This window comes from Mastigoproctus giganteus, chromosome 4, assembly GCF_048544385.1.
Source record: "Mastigoproctus giganteus isolate SK-2022 chromosome 4, ASM4854438v1, whole genome shotgun sequence".
Lineage (NCBI taxonomy): Eukaryota > Metazoa > Arthropoda > Arachnida > Uropygi > Thelyphonidae > Mastigoproctus > Mastigoproctus giganteus.
In genome coordinates, this window is record NC_143578.1 from 111,350,192 (window position 1) to 111,371,408 (window position 21,217).

The 21,217-nt window shown below is 39.2% G+C and overlaps 1 protein-coding gene across 1 annotated transcript; it reads left to right on the top strand.

Moving 5' to 3' along the window:
- Positions 1–4,057: 4,057 nt before the first annotated feature.
- Positions 4,058–20,726, top strand: LOC150086993 (uncharacterized). Its single transcript, XM_090372881.1, has 3 exons — positions 4,058–4,538; positions 14,879–15,115; positions 19,712–20,726. The coding sequence occupies exons 1-3, from the start codon at positions 4,460–4,462 to the stop codon at positions 19,864–19,866; spliced, it is 471 nt and encodes a 156-aa protein (XP_090229007.1). The 5' UTR covers positions 4,058–4,459; the 3' UTR covers positions 19,867–20,726.
- Positions 20,727–21,217: the final 491 nt, after the last annotated feature.

Consider the following 21,217-nt stretch of genomic DNA (forward strand, 5'->3'; position numbering starts at 1 on the left):
TACTTGTGGCAGTCGGTTTTGGCTTCTTCGGCTTCTTTGTTCAACTCCATCGCTCTCTGTAATTTCTTCCGCTGTCGAAATAGCTTAGATCTCTCCTTTGAGGTGAGTTTTAGGGGTCGCATTGCACGTAACGTGCTCTATACTCCTTACAACGCTTACTATTAGTCTTCGACAAGTTGAATTATAATTTTTTTCCGTTTTTTTATTTAATACGGTGGAGAATGACGAAAGAAATAGCATGACGCAATTAGTAGGGGTACTGATTGGGTCATGCGTCGCTCCTACCTGGTACGGAATGGTACAATGGTGGATGGGAAGAATCATTTCGTGTTGCATTTTCTTGGCGATTTTTGCCAATCCACGTGTACGCGTGCTATACGCCTCACTACAGTGTGGAAGAATATTTTCCACAGGCTAACAAAGGAAATGAATCAACTACACTGGGCATACACTGGTGGTCACCCTCCCAATTACTAACCGGGCCTAAACCTGCTTAACTTCGGTGATTGCACGAGAACCGGGACATTTAGTCTAGTGTGATAGTTGGCTGTTCACAGTGCTGAAATGCATTTACTTATGGCATAAGTCAAGAACATATTTCCGAAAAACCGATAAGCGCTTCAAGGTCACCAAAAAAGAAACGCGCTATCTATATTCCAAAATGCGCTAGTTCTTCACTAACGCATTTTGGAATACAGTACAGCGGGATTTCCCACCGGTTGTGCCAGATAAGCTGCCACCCGCATACAATAGCACTAAAACACTTCTCATTATGCCCTTGCGTTAAAAGAAAACAGTAGTTTATTGTAATGCTGGCCAGACTTATCAGTAACAGCGTACCGGACCGAAACAGAATTGGCAGGTTCTTTTGAATGCTTAACCTTCACCCGCCATGCCCATTTTTGTCCCCATTTCTTCAACGTCCTCCGTGATTCTTGGCGCTCCGTTATGTGCTCCCTCAGAGTTATCTAAAAACCAACCCTCTCACGTTTCGTGTTCCCATGACATTCTCTGATGGGAGGAGATCGGGTTGCCGTGACGTCATACGGAGGTCACGACAGAAACAATGCCCTTCGTCTTTTCACGAGTTCTGAATAGGTAATGAGAAAGAGTCAGACTCCATCCTATCTAGCCGGAAAATCAAAGAGTGATCACATGTCACCACACACGACATCGTTTCTATGGAGACATTGGAGCCCCTTATTGAAAATAAATAGGTCGCCGGAAAATCGCAGTCAAGACAAGCCACATTAAGAAAGGTTCGGGGTTTGTTTAGAAACTTTAAATGCGTCATTTGTTCCCTAGTGAACTTAAAGACAAGACTTTGGTTTCGCATTCCGTCTTCTGTCGAGCGATGAATGAATCCTTGGGAAGAGAAAGGAAGCAGAAGTTACACGCAAAGACAAAGTTGTGGACCTTATAATAGGCGTGATAATACTGTTAAGGTAGACATACGGCAGCAAAAGGCACGTTCTTTGGACTGTGGAAACAGCTCTCCATACAAATCGAGACTTTGTCTTCGAGAGATGGGCAAATAAATAACAATAGACACGCCATCACCTGTGGCAACTTTCTTCTTTAAAAACATTTCCACACACATTTAAACGCAATCGTTGCATTTTTATTGTCAAGGATCACTGCAATAACGCATATAATAATTGCAGATAAGCAAGCAATAAATATTTAAAGTTGGTTTCGTATCCGCGTGAAAAATTAAACGTATTTTGGGGCCATTGTTGTCTTGTTATTTAGTCAGAAGTGAGAACACATGCACGTAACACGTTCGCGTGACACTAATGTTTAAATCATTTCCGTGATCTCTAGAGTACAGAAAAAAGTAGTTAAATGCAAATAAAAGCATTGGAAGAAGGAAGAAGAAATTTAATTTTCGAAATGCTACATCAAGACTAATGACAAGGAAAAAAAAAAAGTTTTGAAGAGCGTAATTAAAAGAAGCTTACTGTGGAAAAAATTTTTACGCCAGGGCAAACAAAATCAATTGCAAAATATGTTGTTAGGATACTACTCAGGCTGGCTGCTGATTTAAAAACAGATTTTGGAATGAGGAAATTATATGAAGATTCTCTGACCAAACAATTACGCGTATACACCACTTTTTCAAAAGTAATCGGACATCGATGCTACTAAGTAACTAGAAGGCTTACATTTTAGGGCGAGATGTGGGGTTTCCCACCCTATATACAATTTCACGCTTGGAACTTTTAGTTTCTGTTCTGTAGCTTATTCATGTTTTTAGTCATTAAGAACGCGATACCAGCTTGTAGCTGTTTGAGAAGAACAGGGTTTGCCCAACTGGAAAGCAGTGTACCTCATCACAAACTATGGATAGTATTTCCAGTTAAAGAAGGTCATTTTAAGAAACAGGAGATAAAGAATGAATGAAAGACCAGAACCTTTAGGAAGTCCAGCATTACTGACAAGTTGTAAAACAGAGCCATCCTCCATAATATGTGGGCGGTCACAGTAATTCCAAACATGACTAAAAGGCTTATAAATATCAAGAGTTACTGCTTGAGTTTTTTTGTGGAATTTTTCCAAAGATATATCATGTCAATGGATCAATCCTGACCGAATCCATATCGGCAATTGTTAATAAGATGAACATTTTCAAAATAGCGTAAGAATTGGCTTGATATGGATGTTTCGATTTGATTGAGTCCAACTGCAATGGGGTCGATAACTGGAAAGGGGCTTTGCGGATGTTTAGCAAATTTCAATGCAGAAGAATAAGCATCAATGGAAAGAGAGTGTAAAAGGACGGCAGAATAGAGGAGTTAACTCCGGAGCACAGATTTTAAGAGGTGTGGAGAAATACCATAAGAAGATTTCTTAAATTTTTCAGTAATTTTCTAATGTCCTTGTGTAGGAAGACACGCAAGTAGTGAGTGGAATGGTATGGTGGAAAGAAATTCACCAAGATCATCGATGGAATTCTTCCTACTTTGCAATAATTTTCAATAAAGTTATATGGTTCCAATTCTTCACCGAAAAATAGTGCAATTATAAAGTAGTACTGGTGGGATTTAAAGGTGACATCAACTGTACAGTTGCATAAATGATTATCCCCTGGCAGTGTTGCAATAACCCTTATGTAGGTCACTGAACTACTTCGCCTAAATATATGTAAACAGGAATTGGCACACGGGTACATGATAAGGCTAAGCGTACCCAGAATGTTAATTTATACAAAATAAAAATAAATTCTGGATTAATAGTTTAAAAATAACAAGCAAACACCACATCATCGAAACTGTGAATGAATCATACGCCGAAGTAAAATAACACTGCATTCTTCATTAATGAAGTTATCGCATTGCCGGAAGTCGTGTAGCGCTGTTTACAAATAAGTTCTCACAGGTTCGAGTCCTACATCACAAATAGACAACCGTTATCTGACGAACTTTACGATAAGCAGTCGGTTGCCCACCTTGCTGCTTTCTTCTGATCAGTGGTTTCCAATTAAGGACGGCAAAACCTAAATACAGTATTCACGAATGACGAGGGTGGATAGGGTGAACGACCTGGCCGTTTATACCCAGAAAGCTCTTTCCAAGTATAAACAACCAACCAGCCGCCACACACAAATTCATCGCTTGGTTTACATCGCTCAGAAGTGTAAACACACCTTACGTCACTGACGTCTTAGTCCTAGCAGATGCCCGGAAACTATGTACCACCTGCAGTCTCCGGTAGGAAGTGGCGTGAATGGGCGTACCCGGGCGCCACATCTTCAAACAATCCGAAAACATTTTCTAAGAATCTTCTGTTGCGGAACAGAAGTCGCGAGACTTCTTTTAAAGTTCTACAACGCTGTTATGCGGAAAAGGTGTTCGTAACACGACGATCGTTTGGTCTCTTAAAGTCGCCATTTTGTGAAAGAAGAAGAGGCGTGTTCATTTGAATTACTGAGATTCTTTTTGCCCTACTAATTCGTCAGAATATTCCCGAAGCCAGAAGACGAGTACTGACAGTACGGATCTTGCGCACAAAAAAAAAAAAAAAAAAAAAATGTTCGCCTCATTCACAACCTGATTGGTTAAGGCGGGAAGAGCGAGCAGCGGAAAAAAAAGTTGTTGGACAGGTTAGGAGGCAAAGGGCAGTGAATGATGTTTACGTGATGAGCCGAGGGGAGTAACAATCGCGGGCGCTTTTGTTTTTGGACTCCCGTGACGAGACGACATAATAGTGAACTTCGACGCGAGTTGTGTCCATTTGTTGCCGACTGTGTGTTATCACGTGGATGTAACCTTGGCCAGGATTACGTGAGTGCCGTGAACGATGTGCGACAACAAGCTGTTATAAAATATCGTTGCCGAGAAGTGTCCGATTTGAAATCTCGAGTGCTGCTTCCTGGACCGCTCGCATCTTGGACGATGCGCGCATCATCTTAGGACCTTTGGCAACTTGCGGATGTTAGGACCCACTGAAACAAACCACGATGCGCGCAACGCTGTTCGGCATCGTTTTGTTTATGGTTAGCTCTGAAGTATCGGGTCAAAGAGATGTTTCTGGAACAGGTAAATGTTATTTTGTATTCATATGTAAAGTAGGCTTAACTAAGTAGCTGGTGTCATGACCACGATCTTCCATAGAGCGGAGAGGATCGAGGTGACAACTGGACATTGGAATAGGAGGCTCCTATATCGTGTACTATTTGGGACTTTTTGTTAACTTCTTGGTAAAAAATGGAGGGACTTAAGAACACATGTATAGTGCTTTCTAAGCAAGAAGCCACGAATCAGCCCTTACACAAGATGTCTCCATTACGCTTAAATTGGGGAAACGATGAATTAATCCACACACCCAACTTTACCGAATTCCCTAGGCTTACTTTCTGAGACTAAGAAAGTTGCAGTTCTCGGCTTACACTTCGTCAACCCATCCCGCCGAAGCATTTCGTGGTAATTTCCTTATGAGTAAATGGCTGGGTGGGCGTAGTTTGTTTCTTTCTTGTTCCTTCATTGGACAATTTAACATCTGTCAAAATAAAACAGAGTAATGGAAATTTTGGCAAGTTACGATTGCAAGCTGTTGTGCAATCTTTATGAGATAATGGTAGAAAATATTAGCATTTTAAATCGCACTCAAATCACGGGAAAGGTCAGGGAGTCCGATTACCTTCGTACACTTCTGAAAATTCCAAAAACGATTCACAGCTCGCAAATCATTGAACGAAAGGAATGCGAACTCTTATCAATAACCGAAACATTTCTCTTTACGTTATTTTATTTTTATTTATTTATTATTTTTCCGGAAGATGCATAAAAAGTCGGACTTCTTGCGTCAATTACACACGTTCTAATACTAAACCGTCACGTGACTATCCTAATATTGGATTTAAGAAATAAACGGAAGCGAAAGTACTGGTTGGGATAGATCTACAATATCCACTGCAATTACAGCAAGGAAATTTTGAATCTGCGCAGTCACACAACCCATCACAAACTCCGTACTCAAAAGTATGAGAACGTACAAGAAGCAAATAACGTAGATAAAGCGTAGCACATATCGTTAAGTCAAGTATTCCATCGAACGCCATGTTGCATAACATTATGTCAAACTAAGGTAACATCTGTTCGCATGGATTCATCTCTCGCTCTCTCTCTCTGGTTTAAGCTTAGCAGTGAAGCAAATCTTTTCCAAGTATGTCCCAGAAGTATCACGTTCCCTGACCAGCGAGGGAGATTATCCCGGACTCTGTGTCGACCACACCTTCGATGAAACGTGCAGAAAGAAGCTCATGCGTGTTCGTCTTCCTGCCATTGTCCACGGTCGCCTAACATGCGCGATAAGGGAGGATTCGCCGATACGTTTCTCTCGGCACAGGAAGTGAGGGCTGCTGCTCCTCCCCCCGTGCCCTTGGTCACACACTCGCAACAGCTCGAAACGTTACACGACCTGAATTCGGACGACATTCACGCTCTAACCCGCCTTTCTTTTCTTTTGCTGTTACTCCGCGGAAAGATGCGTCCGCCTTGTATCCTGTTAACCTCCGTAAGCAGAAAAGCGGGTTGGTTCTGTCCACAGGTTTCGATGGACTGGATTCCGTGACCCGCAAATATCCTCTGGTTTTGTTCGTGCGTGGTGGCGTGCCACTGATGCCTACTATTGATCACTCGAGGCAAGAAAGACTGGGGAGGGCGGAAGGGGTCATTTATTTCATCTTCCCGAAAGAAAAAAAAAAAGTTGAGATAATCTTACCGCTTCTGAGCAAGTCAAAAAAAGGATTGCAAGGTTAGGGCGTGACGAACATCTTTTCTTTCATATCTTATTCTTAACGAACAAGGTAGTTTGGGAAGCAAGAAAATGTTTCTACATCCGCGTAACATCTTTAATAGCCTCAGCACGCACGTGATTATTTGGCGAAGTCATCTGTAATCAGTGGCCCTTTAGTTTTCAACAGTCCAAGAAATCTCAGATGTATGTTAAGGATTATTATTCACATCACTTACAATGTCATCCAAGAAACAATTAACAGAAGCTCCTGATCTTACGATTTGTGTGTATAGTGCTGATTCGCAGAGTGGTCTGTATATTAGTGCTGAGGAAACATCATTAAGTAAAGAACCGAGATTTTTAACGATAAACTGAAATTCGCTGAAAGAGCAAAGAATTTCAGTGTACTTTAAGCTGAACAAACGTGCCAGTCTTTTTTGTCCAGCGTTCAGTCAACTGAAAACGGACCTTGTCGCAATCAGAGATCAAAGCGATGTCAGAATTGATTGCAACTCCTTAGAAAATCCTTTCAAACCCCTTCCCTCGTGTAGCATTAAGTCTCTAGAAATGATTGAAATTGTGTTTTATGGCCAGATAATCCTCGATGAGAACACAGAGATGTCCTTCTGGGTATTGGCCGTTTTCCCGTGTATGCAGTGGTTAGTACTGTAATCTCGAAAAAATTCCAGAGAACTTCCCAAAATCAGTTTGTTTCAAACCATTTCAGAAGTGAGTAGAAAAATGTCCAAGAAAACTTAAAAATGGCGACTCTGTACAACAATTAAGCCTAATTCGAACATACTAAGCGGGGAGGACGCATATTTGCGGTTCCTAATTACTGTGTTTTTTTTTTTTTTTTTTTTTTAATGCTGATCGTATGATTATACCCAAGCGTACGTATATCATTTAACGGAATTTCCCAGAAGGAAATTTCATTCAGCACGGTGTCCTTCAAGGATCTTCACTGGTGTTTTTACTCTTTAATACTTGCATTAATGATCGCTGATTGATTTCTCTAAAAGTGAGATGTTACTGTACGTAGACGACAAAATTCTTTACAGTCCCACCAAACTCATTAAGTGCGTATATACTAGTTTTTTTTTTTTTTTTTTGTCCTCCCCTTTTCCCATTATTATATGGGGTCAGCGTTTTATTTTATTTTTTGACATGCAATTTTTACGGCCGGATGCCCTTCCTGACGCCAACCCTCACCCTTTATTCGGGCTGGGGATGTGGTAGTTATTCCCTGACCTTCCGCATCCTTCGTATTTGGTGGTCACGAGTTCGAACCCCGTCTAATCAAGAAGCGTGTGCTAATATGCAGGGTGTTTTGAAAATGTTTAGGATGAAAAAAATTCATTTGGACATTGGTCCAGAATAAGCTGTCCTGAAATTACTTGCAAGGGTAACCAGTATTCTTGTTGTTTTCAACCCACGTGTTATTTCTTACTTTGACCATGAATAATTGATACTCTTAACGCTGAAATGGCGGACATTAATTTCACTAATGGACGAGCGAACAGAACATCAGTGAAGCTCAGCGTATAAACCATTAAACCTTCCCGCACTGACTATGTCCAGCCAGAGAAACTTTTTCAGCCATCCATTGGCGTCTTCGAGAGACAGGATTCTTCTCACCTTTGGTACTGTCCGAATACCTGCTTTAGAGTAACAGGTAGAGGACACGATTGAGTATTAGGTATTGCGCCTTTAACTATGTGGAAAATTCTTCGTGAATAAAAACTCCACCCTTATCAGGTATAGAGAGTGCAGGCCTCCTAACAAGATGGTTTTCATCCATAAGATCAGTTTTGTCAACGGTTTCTGCAACTTTGCTGGACCTTCTTTTCTCCATTGTGTACTTTTCGCGGATGAATCACCATTCACAAGAGAGGCCACAGCAATCACCAATGGATACAGGAAAATCCTCATGTTATCACCCGGTCACAACAGAATCAGCATCAAGAGAACATCAACCTAGTTTCATTGGTCCTGACTGGTCCATTTTCATAGGATCTATTCTATGATTAGAGGAATTTCTTGGAAGAGGAGAAACTATCCGCATTTCTGGAAGGAGTTCCACTGGAAACACGCCATAAAATTCGGTTCTTGCATGATGGAGCTCCGGCACATTTCAGCGTCACTGCTCGAGAATTTATCGATAATAACTATCCTGGCCGCCGGATTGTAGAGATGGACCAATTGTATGGTCTGCCGCTTTAAATCTATTGGATTTCTTCTTATGGAGACTAAGCCTTTGTTTTTACGTTATCCTAGTTCTTATTGCACAAGTTCTCCGAGAACGGATCATAGAGAGTTGTCAAACAATTCGGGACATTCCGGAAATTTTCGAACGTGTTTGACAAGCTATGAGAATATGCTCTGGGACGTGTATCGCTGCTCAGTGAGGCCATTTCGAACACTTGTTCTGATGTAAACAAAAAAGAAAGTTCTCATCAATCACTTACAGCCATAAAAAAAAAAAATTTTCAACTTGACAGCCGTCCATTTCTACATTCTACGAAACAAAAATCAGACAAACTGGGAAGGGAAACGTTTCCAGACCTATGGTCCATATGAACTTTTTTACGTCCCCACGCTTAGTAGAATACACTCCTCAAGTTAGACAAGGCCTTTCAAAAACACCTTACACTCTGCAAACCTGCATTATATTACCGAAGTACACACATCAGTCGTGACAAAGTGGGTGCTGAGATTATTTCAAATGAAAATCGCCTTTTAAGTTGGGCACATCAAAATACTGTATTAGTAACCGTAGCGTATTAACTTTTAAAGATCTTAGGGGAAGAGCGAGATATATATATTGTAAAATTATAACTCAACTCAGCAACGGAAGTGCGTTATTTGCCTTCCGTGTGGATGTTCTTCTGGCTCAAATTCTATTTCGTACGCATTGTTTATATAGTTTCGACAGTAGTGGGGGGGGGGGGGTATTTCAAGTAATTCGAACGTTGCCAAGTTATCTCTATATATATTAAGTCGCCGTAACCGAGTGGCTGGGGGGCGGGTGCACAAGTACAGGGGCTTTGAGTGACCGTGGTTCAAGCTCGCGTGACTGCTAAATACGGCGAAGTTTCTTGTATTCTCTTTAAAAGAGAATTTTTTTTTCCTCACTTTACTTTATTATTCAGTTTCATTTTTTCATTTTATTTAGAAAATAGAATAAATTCAATCTGGATTCAAAAAAGAATTTGCGTTTGACTTGAAAAGAATATCACGAACGAATTATGACTGTTTTGATCAATTTCATATTGGGACTTGAGCCATTATTTTTCTTTATCTCTCTCTCAGTTCCATTCTCCCAAAATACAATACAAAGTACTGTAATAATAGGACCAATGGACAGCAGCCGTTAGGGTTCGATAATTGGCTCAAGCGGCACTGCTCTCGCCTATTATAATTCAGACAACTACCTATAATAGGGCAAACTGGCGAGTTGATTGCTTCCATTCTATTGGATCTCTGTAATTAACGGCACGCATTGTAAGGTTTTTTTTTTTTTTTTTACGAGCGTCATTTGCCCTTCATTTCTAACCACCGAGTAATTGCTCGTAAAATCCAACCAACCTGACTGTATCGCCATCAAATTCCGAAGTTTAAATCCAAAGCAACTTTGAGTCACGCTATCTTTTCCGAAGTCCACTTCGTAAAATTGGTGTAGTTACACCTAATTTGCATATTATCATAATTTAAAACATACTGACATCTCTTCACCGAAAACTTAACGACGCTTTCGGTTTTAGTTTAAAGAAAAGTAATAAATAAAATAACTTTCGTCAGGTATACACTATACTCAGTTTTGGCTGAACGTGAAAAAGAGTAGTTTCGTTCCAAATGTTCTGTTTATACTCCTACAACAGGTTAGATGAGTTTAAGACTAATCAATTTGACAACGAATACAACGATTAACAATATTCCACAATTCCTTGTGGCTCGGAACACTATCAAGTCAAATGTGCGCACTACCCCACTCTTGCATTCACCACTCGGCTACCTCAGACAAAGCTATGAACATTCAGAACATCACACTTAAGTTAAACGGGACTTTGTTTTTCACTTTCTTCATCTTCGGAATGGGCCCATACGATCAGAAAGTTGACCGCTACAGTTTGGAACCTCCTTCCTCCCAGTATTCTAATGTTTTGTTGATTCAGTTGTTTGTCAAGTGGGATTTAAATGGAATATCTTTATGAAGATTCTGAATGCATCTTGCACGAATTTATTCTTTGTATGGAAATTACAGCTCCTCCACAGACTGGGCTTTTAGATTCGATAAAGGCAAGCGATGTTGGAGAAAGATTGAAATTGGTCAACAACTGCTTAGAAGACACCTGACAAGACGATGAACAATCCTTTAAAAACCATTTTACTGTACTTATGAAGTTTGGAAATAAATAGGAAACATGGATAGAACCACAATTTATTTCAGCATCGCATTCTGGACATATCCTCACACGCATTCCATTTAAGACCGATTATTCGAACATTAATCGCTATTTCTCCATTTAAACTGTATAATAAAAAAAAGGTTCAGATATCCACCGGCTCCGAGCTGTCTGGAGCCAATGGTCATAATGAGGCATAAACGTATTGTCAGTAAATAGCGTGCATTCTGTGATCAGATTTCCTGCTTACTGGATGAAAAACCATGCATCAGTAGCCCAGGACCGAATAACTCCTGGATTGTGTTTAAAAATAAAAAGTCCATAAAAATATCTTCTCGTCTGGATGGAAATCGAAGTCAGACCTTATTGCATATTGTGCGGAAACCCACTGATCGTAAACGCTGCATCAGCAGAGAGTGCGTTGACTCTTAAGGGTACTTAAATACTCGTCAAAAGCTTCCATTCCTAGCCCCATACAATAGTGGTAATGCGATGAAACTGTTCAGCAAATATGGACCCTATTGTGATGACAGGCTTTAAATAGATTTACGTGATAATCAATAGAGCCGAGCTGATTCCGAGAACTATTTAAATAAGCTTTTAAGGGTAAAAGTCAACAGCCAAAGAACATTTCGCGACAATTACTATGGTTACGAAAACAATCTTACTCGTTTGAAATATGAACATATTTTCAGTGCCAGAAAAAGCACGTGATTTATCTAATTATGAGCGTTAAAAATACTAGAGAAAACAGGAAAAATCACAGCATAATTCGATCATTATAGTCTGCTTCCTTTGACGAAAATTGGGGTGGAAGAGAGAGAGGGGAGTCTTCAAGAAACAGATGAAATTTAATCGATAATTACTATTGACTTTACAAAATATTTATACACAGAAAATGCATACAATTCTCGTTTATTTTGCATAATAAACGATAGTTCTCAATTACAATCCTTTAGGATAAGCGCACGATGCATTAAAACACGACGCAATCTAAAACAAGAGGGAGTTAAGCTTGTCTATTGGTGATCACAAATTTTGAATGGATGTTGGACTAGTTCAGGGGCGTTTGGACTATTTGAAAGACAGCAGGGAGAACTGTGTGATAGAGAGAGAGAGAGTTTGTACGAGACGCGTCATTAATCTTATAGACAACAACCACCCTCTTTGGGTGGTCGTTGGGAATAACAACCAACGTGCAGCCTAGGGGCCGAATCAGAAATCACCCAAGGCAAATCAAGAGGTTAAAGAAATCGCAGATTTTTTAAGAATAATAAGTTTAAAAAAAACATACAAAAACTATAAAGTTGGACTCTTAAAGGGACTCAATCAGTCATTCCTCCTCTCGCCTGGTTCGTCACATGCCATCTACTTTTTGCTACTGTGTAAAAGAATAAACACTTTAAATCATAAAAATAAATTTAAGATAGGTTAACGAACAGCTATCTGTCCTTACAGAAGTAAGGTCATGAGGAGATGACTATCATCGCCACCTACCAGCAATGAACTGATGCTAATTGGTGGAAAAACTGGAGTCGTAAATTCTGGCAGTAAAAGTGGAATAGTGTGTGTTTCTTATTTTTCAAATAAGTTCAATAATTATTAATTTGTAAAACTAGAATGGCTTGTCAATGTGCGTTGGTTGGACGACCCAGGTCTCATGGATAAGAGAGATTTTGGGTGCTACATGAGATGTGGGAACAACATTCAGGGATGGGGAGGGGGCATTGGCCTTAGTTGAGATTTTTGGAGAATTAGTATCTGTTTAGAAGAGGAGATTAAGGCCGAGATCGAAAGAAAACCTCATTTGCATGACCCATAATTTTAAAACCATTAATTTTTGTATCATATAAACTTTGTTGATCTAATTGTTTTTTTATAGTGACATAAAATAGCAGAGTCAATTTTTTAAGAAAAATATTAAATAATTTTAATGTATCAAAATTAATCTGACTGATGGATTCATATTCGAAAATTTTTCATTTTTTTCATGATGACTTCATCGTTAATTGCGGACTTATATTAAGTCCTAGCAACAGCTCCGAGATTCTATGAAGGGAACTTTGGGGCAATGGTGAACAGAGTCCGATTTCATCAGTTAAAAATCAGAGTTATTAGCGCTATATTCTACTTCATGAAATCTGCGTGCGCAGCTTACTATCACCTAATTATAGAAACCACGACTCTGCTCTACTACCTGCCAATTTGTTGCAGTGAACAATAGTAGGCCTTATTTATTCGAAATCGGTTTCATTTATAAAAAAGTCTAACCTCGAGCGTCATCATAAAGACTACAAATTTGCATGCAGAGAAAAAAACAGACGAATTTTCACGTGATAACATGCTGCAAACTGTGGATTTTATTTTACATGCGTCAGTACATTTAACACCAAAAACGATACCTGTTTAATTAAGAGTCAGAGTGCAGAAAATTATTCCAACTTGTCGACTCGGCCCTACAAAACATCGCATTCGATCCACCCATCACCGTATCCGTATCAGAACGCCATTGAAATTTTTACCGGGTATGAAGTTTTCTCTTAAAAATTCTGTCCACATTTCGTGATGTAATGAATTCAAATATAAACCAATCTTGAGGATTTTATTAACTAAAAAAACAATACTTTGAAGTCAGTGGTTATTTGTCGTGTGAACAGAATTATAATCCTGGGAACCCAATTGTCCCTTCGGACATCTTTCATTCGGGTACCTTCTCTAGAAATGTCTTGTTGGAAGGATTTTCCACATTTCTTAGTACCTTTTTCAGCTCAGTAAGGCCTTTGTGGTGGTCGATCTTCTTGAGAAGACGCCCAAAGCAACTTCCCGAGATCTATTAAGATAGACCTAATTGGTTGATTAAGTTGTTCTTTAGTTAGCAATGAAGATTTTTCCATCTGGAAACTGGGCATTGCAATGATACGTAAAAGTGAAACAGTTATTTTTCTGGAGACTTCTGAATTTCCTTCAGTTGTGGCCTGCGCTGTACTTCTACGAGTAGTCTTCATCCTTAAATATAATTTAATTAACCAAGAACTCTCTCTCTCTTTCGCTAGTACGAAGGGGTATTTAAAATTTCGTACCCCTACCTAGATAAAACAACAGTAGGAAGATGCCGTTTTTCATATAAGTTGTCTACATATTCAATACCTAACATGTGAAATTTCATTCCCATAGGTGATCGTACACCACAGGTGGAGCCCGGAATCTGAGGAAGGACGCTATGGTTGACAAAGTGGAGTATCGAGTAGTGATCAAGTTCCTGCATTTGCGGGGCAAGAAAGCTCAGGAAATTGAGGAAGAAATGAAAGCTGTGTATGGGCAGAATTGTCCATCCTATGACACTAAAAAAGTGGAAACGGGAGTTCAAGTGCGGTCGTACAAGTGTCTTTGACGATCCAAGAGAAGGAAGGCCATCCGCAGACAGTTGCAAAGGTTGAGCAGCTGGGGCTGAGTGACAGACGTGTGACAATTCATTTAATCACAAATGCAGTGGAAATTAGTTATGGGTCTGCCCACAGCATTTTAGATGACCATCTGCAAATGTCTAAGGTCTCCGCACGATGGGTTCCAAGATTGCTGATGCCTTTGCAGAAGCAATATCGAATGCAATGTTCTCACCAACTGTTGGATTTGCGCCACTGCAGCACCCACCCTATTCTCTTGACCTGGCACCGTCAGACTTCTTCCTGCTTCGAGAAATGAAGGAACCATTGCGTGGACGCCGCTTTGATTCGTCTCAAGAAGTCATCAATTAAGTGGAATCGTGGTTTCAGGCAAAAAGTGCGGACTTCTGTGATCGAGGCATTAAACAACTGATCCACAGATGGAAGAAATGTGTTACTATACATGGAGTACATAGAAAAGGATTAAAGTTCCTGTGCAGTTTCACCTTTCTACGGCTATTATTTCTAGGTAAGGGTACGAACTTTTTGATATCCCCCTCGTATTTTCTGTTTTCGAAATGTTCACAGCTCAATTAGGTGTTACTATGAGACAGCCGAACTGTCAGGGCTTATGAGCTGCGCCACTGTCAGATCACAGTCGTTTGTATTAGGTATTGTAACGACAATACCTAAGCCTGCTGATTCGCAAATCAAGTTTTTTGTGCATTTTTCAGTCTGAAGGGCTGTCCAATGTACAAAAGGTTATTAAAATTTGGAGGCCAAACTTATGTGACTGGTTTTTATTCAGCCTTATAGTTCATTACCTTAACTTTCATTTCATCTCAATTTCAGAAGTACGAGGAGCAGAGGAGGCAAAAGTGACAGCTGGCCATGAATCTAAGGTAGTCTCAATGCCATCTGAAGAAAATAAAGCTGTTGAAAGCAGTGACATATCCCAACTGCACGGCCCTGAAGGCACAACAGGGAACAATGCAACAGACCTTGGCACAAACTCTCCTTCAGCAGAGAACCATTCTTCTAAATCAACCCCTTTCGTGTCGTACAGGGATTATCCCGGTAAAAGTGGAGGTAAGTGAAGAATTATACAGACAATAACAGTTATTTTCATACTAATAATAAAAAAGAAAGTTTCTCTTTAAAAATAGTATTTTTTATATCATTGAGGTTCCACTAAATGTTTAAATTTTCTGATGCAATGTCTTCTCTCCCTTCCTGGAATATATTACGTAGTAGGTGAGGGGATATTAATTGCCACTGCAACAACTGCTCCTTTCCGGTCACTGAAAAAGATTTTGCACGGCACCCGAAGAGGGATGTCAAGGGGTTTCTTGGTCTATTTGGCATCAGAAAAGTGTTTTTCAAAATGGTTTCTTCATAAAACACTAAATAAACTTAATTTGCCACTTAATGTGTATCGCTTCTCTAATTAAGAATGCTAATGTTCCCAAAAAATGTCACAAAGACGTGAGCTCATGTAAAGTCACTGCCAAAAAAAAATTATTATCCGATTCAGCCAAGTGGTGATTTTATCTCAAATACTGCGCATGTCTGCTTTTGACAATCACATTGAATAGCGATTAAAGGTGAGATATGCACGTCATGATGATGATATTTAAACCATGAACGGTTAGGAAGATTGAGAAAAATATCATGACCCTAAGCCCTCTTTTAGGGGCTTTCCAAGTGTCCCTCGGTAAGTCTAATACATGTTACTCATGGATCCAATGCTTTTTATTGGTGAGGAAGGTTTTCTTTCCATTTCTATCCAATGCTTGAGACGGTTTGCATTTTGCAATCCCATGTGTAGCTTAGTAAAAAGCTAAAAAAATCTTTCGAAGATACATTAAGTTAACCTACTTCGAAAAAAAACTATTTGTTCTTAAGTGTTTTTAATTTTCGTTGTATAAAAAGTCGCGCCATATTTTCCAGCTAAATTGCTATCTGCAGTTTCTAAATGATGCTATTATTTGTTTGTCAACGTACAAGATTTGATATTTATTATACTCAATGAGGACTAATTATCTTTATACACAGATTTTTGAAACAGGACCACATGCCCTTATCTCGAAACCCTCTCAGACTTGAAGTCGCCGTAGCTTTTACAGTTGCACAGCCCCCTGGCAAAAGACTTACCATCTTCTTCTTTCTTTCTAATTCCAGCATGGACGAAGGAAAAGGTTCAGTAAACATAATAAATATTTTCAGTAGCACGGGTTACCAGAAATGACAATCTATACAGAACAAGTTAATTTAACATAAAACTTTTCGCGTGCTGGACAATTTTTGAATAGTAGTAGATGTGTCTCAAATGTCTATTCCATGTCAAGGATGGCACAGAAGCCATTGATTCAATAGTTCATCGATGTTGCAGTTCAAGACAGCTAACAGCAAAGTAATGATAACACGCGCACCAGGTCAAATATGCAACTGAACTGACAAATCGCGTAAGGTAAAAATCCATGTGACTGGAACAGGTTCCGACATGTTCTGGGTTTGTTTTTGTTTTTATCTTAATACAAACAATGCGAACCCAGAACATCTTGCCAACGGTACGTCGCGATTTACTGATTGTAAGTGTCCATGTTGAGAAATCAGGGTTCGTTTTTGTTTACTAGAACAGTGATTAATGGGAAGGTTGTGAATACCATATTGCCACTTGATTCTGTTTGTTAATTTTTCTCAGTAAATCTGATTTTGCTTATCCAAAACCTTTAAAAATATAGGCCTAATAGGCTGAAAGACTATTAGAAATGTCATCGGTATTTGGCAATTTTTTATTTTAATTTTATAATTAAAAAGGAATTTATTTAATTAAGTTTTGTAGAGCAACTTACTTTTTTTTTTTTCGCACTTCTCTTGCAGTGAGCTTCACAGTTTGAGAACAAACCAATGGTTTGGGACGTGGCTTACCTAAAGAAAATTTTAATACTGGTTAGAATCGCAATGCAACAACACAAAATCAAATTCTTTATTATTTTTTAAATTGTATAAGCTCAGAATACTTATATTTAAAAGCTAATAACAAACGTAGTCTATTTCGGATGACCTTTGGTAAGCTGAAGGTCATCTGTAGTCACCAGCACATCGTTCTTGTCTCTTGCTGTTGTCGTCTGCATGTTTCTGGCCCGAAACAAAGGAAGTTGCGTATAGTTACATTCACCATCAATTTAAAAGGGGAAAAAAGTAGTAGGGGGTAGGGTTTTGAGTAAAATGCTAAGTAGGGTGTCGAATTATTTTCATTACTTACATAGTGTGTCAGTGTCAAAAAGGTTTAGCAAGCACTACTTTAAAAGAACGTTTGAGAAGTAGTGCAATAAGTAAGTATTTAAGAAGTTTCATTTTTTAATAGTTGATAGCAGAGTGGGAGAGAGGGCCCTCGAAACTATTCGGGATCTCCCTTGAAAAAAAAAAAAAAAAAAAAAATGTGTATTCTAGCTTTCGTTCGACTGCGCCCTTAACTTCTCCCCACATACATTTTGAAATATACTGCACTTGTGTCTGACCGTTCACTCGGTAACGTGCAGTAGTATCCTAAGTCACACTCTGTTTTGAAACTCAACATTATTAAGACGTTTCCTTTCCCCTTTTACGTCTGAGCCGCGGGGTTTTTCGCGTCCATTGCACACCGCTTTTGTTTACAGACTCTGTGTGTCATTACACCGAGTCTGTAAACAAGCGACAGGTAGAGAAAGAATTATATTTTTTAGCCAGAGAATCCCAGGTTTTTCATCCATTTAGAGAAAATTCGAGAAAGAAAACGTAATTTTTAACAATTAACCCCATCCATTGACTCTGAGCAACTCTCTCTTGATACCTTTCTCTGATGCATCCAAATACTAGTTCTCGATTGGATTCAACATAGGATTTAAGTGATTAACACGTCCAAAAGTACATTTTCATTGTATGTGTTTGTAAATTGAATTTGTACAATGCTAAGTTCGAGAGAAGTAAAATTCAGTAATAAGTTTGTATATGAAGGCCACTTCCAGTATATGAAGAAGCTGGTGGTGATGGTTACAACCCGGGTGGGTGCTTTCGCGGTAATACAGTGAACATAACTACCGTTCTCCCGGTGGAATAGCCCTCATTTCGAATCCAGTCGATGGAATTTTTGTGGACTTCCTCCTCTACAATATTCGGTCTCAGCGAAGAGTTCCAGGATTTTTTCTCCAGGAATCCCAGGTTTTTTGTCCAATAAATAAACAATAAATCGAGACCAAATATACTGATGCCATCTGCAGGACTTTTCTCTCGATACCTTCATTGGCACTCTTCTTCTGAGTGGACCAAAAAGTAGATTATTAAATATATAAAATAATTGCCATCAATTGCTGTATGTGGATAGTACAGTATGGAGTTACTGTGATGAGTTGATCTCTCTCTCATACTATTCCCCCCCCCCCTCCCTCCACTCGCATGATCATTAGAGTGCGAACAAAGGCTAACTGGGCAGAGCCTCTGCCTGACAGTCAATTATGCGCATCATGCATTTTAGCAATGATCAGATCAACGATAAATATTAAGATTTATTCCGAAATGAGCGTGCATTTGTGTCTCTATTGATCAAACATTTTTTATTTTTAATCAAAAGCGCATAGCTCATTTGTATAGTTGGTTTTTAATTAAGGTACCCTAAGAATGAATTACTCAATTCATTTCAGGAAAAATCTTTCCCCTCCCCCCATCGAATATACGCAGGCGCAGACCTTACTTTAATATTAAATCTTATGGTTAGCAAAAAGGCAATCAAACTGGTTTTACTGTGTTGTTTGTTTTTTTTTTTTTTCTCTCTCTCTCTCGTCTCTAAACAATCGTTCTAGTTCAGAATACCACGAAGAGTGAATAAAGAAGGAGGGGAGGGAATCCCAATCCCAACAAACCACATAACCGCCATAACAGGCGCAACTTTTTGTTCGGAAACATGTCATTTAGCGAGGCGAAGGTTCAGTTCAAACGTCGATAGCAGAAAGTGTAATGGATTCCAAGATGCGCCTTCAACTTTGACAGCGGTGTAAAAACGAGGGCAGCGCCCTCGCTGTGTGTTCACTAAGCGTGGAGTTAGTAATGGGCAGGCGGGCACGTGTTTGTACTAGTTGCCAGCAGCAACGAATTAAATTAAATCGCACATTCCTGGCGAAAAAAAAAAAAAGAAAAAAAGAAAGAAGCAGAGAACGCTAGGAGTGTACCGTGAAGCGCCCTAGAATGAATATTAATAGCCGGTGAGGTACACAACGGGGTGGTGGTAAACTCGAGGGACTTCAGAGGTACAGTAAAACTGGATTGGTTTATTTTAAGAACACCAAAACGATGATACTCAAGAGGCTAATAAATATACGTTGTCTGCCACTCTTTGGGATCTTCCTCTACAATTCCCAAAACACTTATCGAGGGCGAAAAACATATTCAAACCACTTTCATTCGCAATTCGGTTAAAGAACTCCAACTACAAGAAGTATAACGCAGTATTTCAAAACGAAGCTTACTATAAGCGCGTGATATTACTTTCTTTAGCAGTTAAAGATCGCGTTTCTAAGGATGAGGAGAAGGAAAGATTTCAGAAAGAGTACACGAAGTTTGAGGGTAGCTATGCAGTAATTTCTGCTGCATTGTAAGTGGCCAAATAATTTACCAGAAAATTTAAAAGGTATTTTCTATTTGTTTCAGTGGGTTCATGGAAAGAAGTTGGCATATCAGGTACTGCAGACAGTTCCCGAAGTGGAAAAAAGATGGAGGCTGCCGCATCTGTATCAAGAGGAGCGACTCGCACACTAACCACTGCCCTTCTACCCCTGTGGATCCTCTCCCTGTACTGTCGATGACCGAATGCCAGCAGAGGGCTTCAACCAATGGACAATCAATAGTTAACAGTTTTGGACAATAATTCTGTATATTTCTGTGTAGTGGTGTGACTAATATTCATGTTATTATTTTTGTGTCATTCGTTAAGTGTCTTTAGTAGAAGCAAATGTACCCATAATGTAACATTTAATCGGACGAATGGAAGAGTAGTGTTAGATTGTTTTTATTTATTGTCGAATGATTTTTGACATAGTAATGTCCCCTTTTTATGTGGAGAAGACTTTTGTACCAATTTTTCGTGCGAGAAGAAAAAGATGCCGCATTCGAGTGGCATGGAAAGAATTATCGGTGAGAAGAATTCAGCAATTTAATGTCATAGAGCGAGCTGCAATCGAAATAACTAAATTAGTCAATCTGAACACCTCTTAAAATTCTTCCAGATGTACGCCAGTGATATGAGCCTTATTACTTATGACGGCAGATGTAGTTTTCTTAAATATAGTAGAAAAAGACAACAGGCGGCTCAAGGTTACTCACCAGGACTTCTCTATCATAGCGTTAGTACGGAGTGAGAAGCCACGTGATCCTGAGCCACCTGTTGTTTTTCTCTCTGCTTTAATAATGTGCACAGAGTAATAGCAGCTTCCTTTCGATCGCTTCAACTTGAACGAATGTTAATTAAGAGAACGTACAGTATGTCTAAGGGAAATTACATACTCTGGACGAGTAAACATATTTGAAATTAATCTACGTTTGGTTGTCATCAACTGAATTTCAAGGAAATGAATTGGAGAGGTAGAAAAATCGGTATGTGAAGGTCATTAGTAATGATTAAAAGGCGGAGAATTCTCTGAAGAAAATAAAGTATATTTTTACTCTATTTCATAAATATTTCTTTATTTATTAACAAGTATATTCAAATTAAATGACTGGGTAAATCGTAGCTGTGATAATCATGATTTATTCCATCTGGATGGAAACTGTTCATCTACTTTAAATACGTGTATTTGAAGCACAATAAATTATTTTTTGTCTTACACACGGTTCTGTTTGAACACTATTTGAGCCTTAACTAGTGAGGTGAAGAATGCAATACTACACCCTCATTTTTCTTTACCATCTAGCTCTCTCGCCAATCTAGCAGTATTCTTTTCGATTGTCCTACGACTGCATTACCTTGAAAATACTTCTTTCCCCTTTTCAAGCAACTATAAAGACTTCAACTTGCGATGCCTACTCTCCCACCGATGAGGTCCCAAAGAGTGCCAAAACGTGGCTTTCGACACTTTTTTGGAGATGAATTGTATACAATTTTAATATAAATATTTCTTTATTAGAACAGCGCTTTTTATTTAAAATTTGTAGTGAAGT

What these genes read in the sequence shown, in the direction of transcription:
- LOC150086993 (XM_090372881.1), top strand. Translation starts at nt 4,460, where the DNA reads ATGCGCGCAACGCTGTTCGGCATCGTTTTGTTTATGGTTAGCTCTGAA. An exon ending in AAGAGATGTTTCTGGAACAG is followed by an intron (nt 4,539 to 14,878) that starts GTAAATGTTATT and finishes TCTCAATTTCAG; the next exon opens with AAGTACGAGGAGCAGAGGAG. An exon ending in TTATCCCGGTAAAAGTGGAG is followed by an intron (nt 15,116 to 19,711) that starts GTAAGTGAAGAA and finishes TATTTGTTTCAG; the next exon opens with TGGGTTCATGGAAAGAAGTT.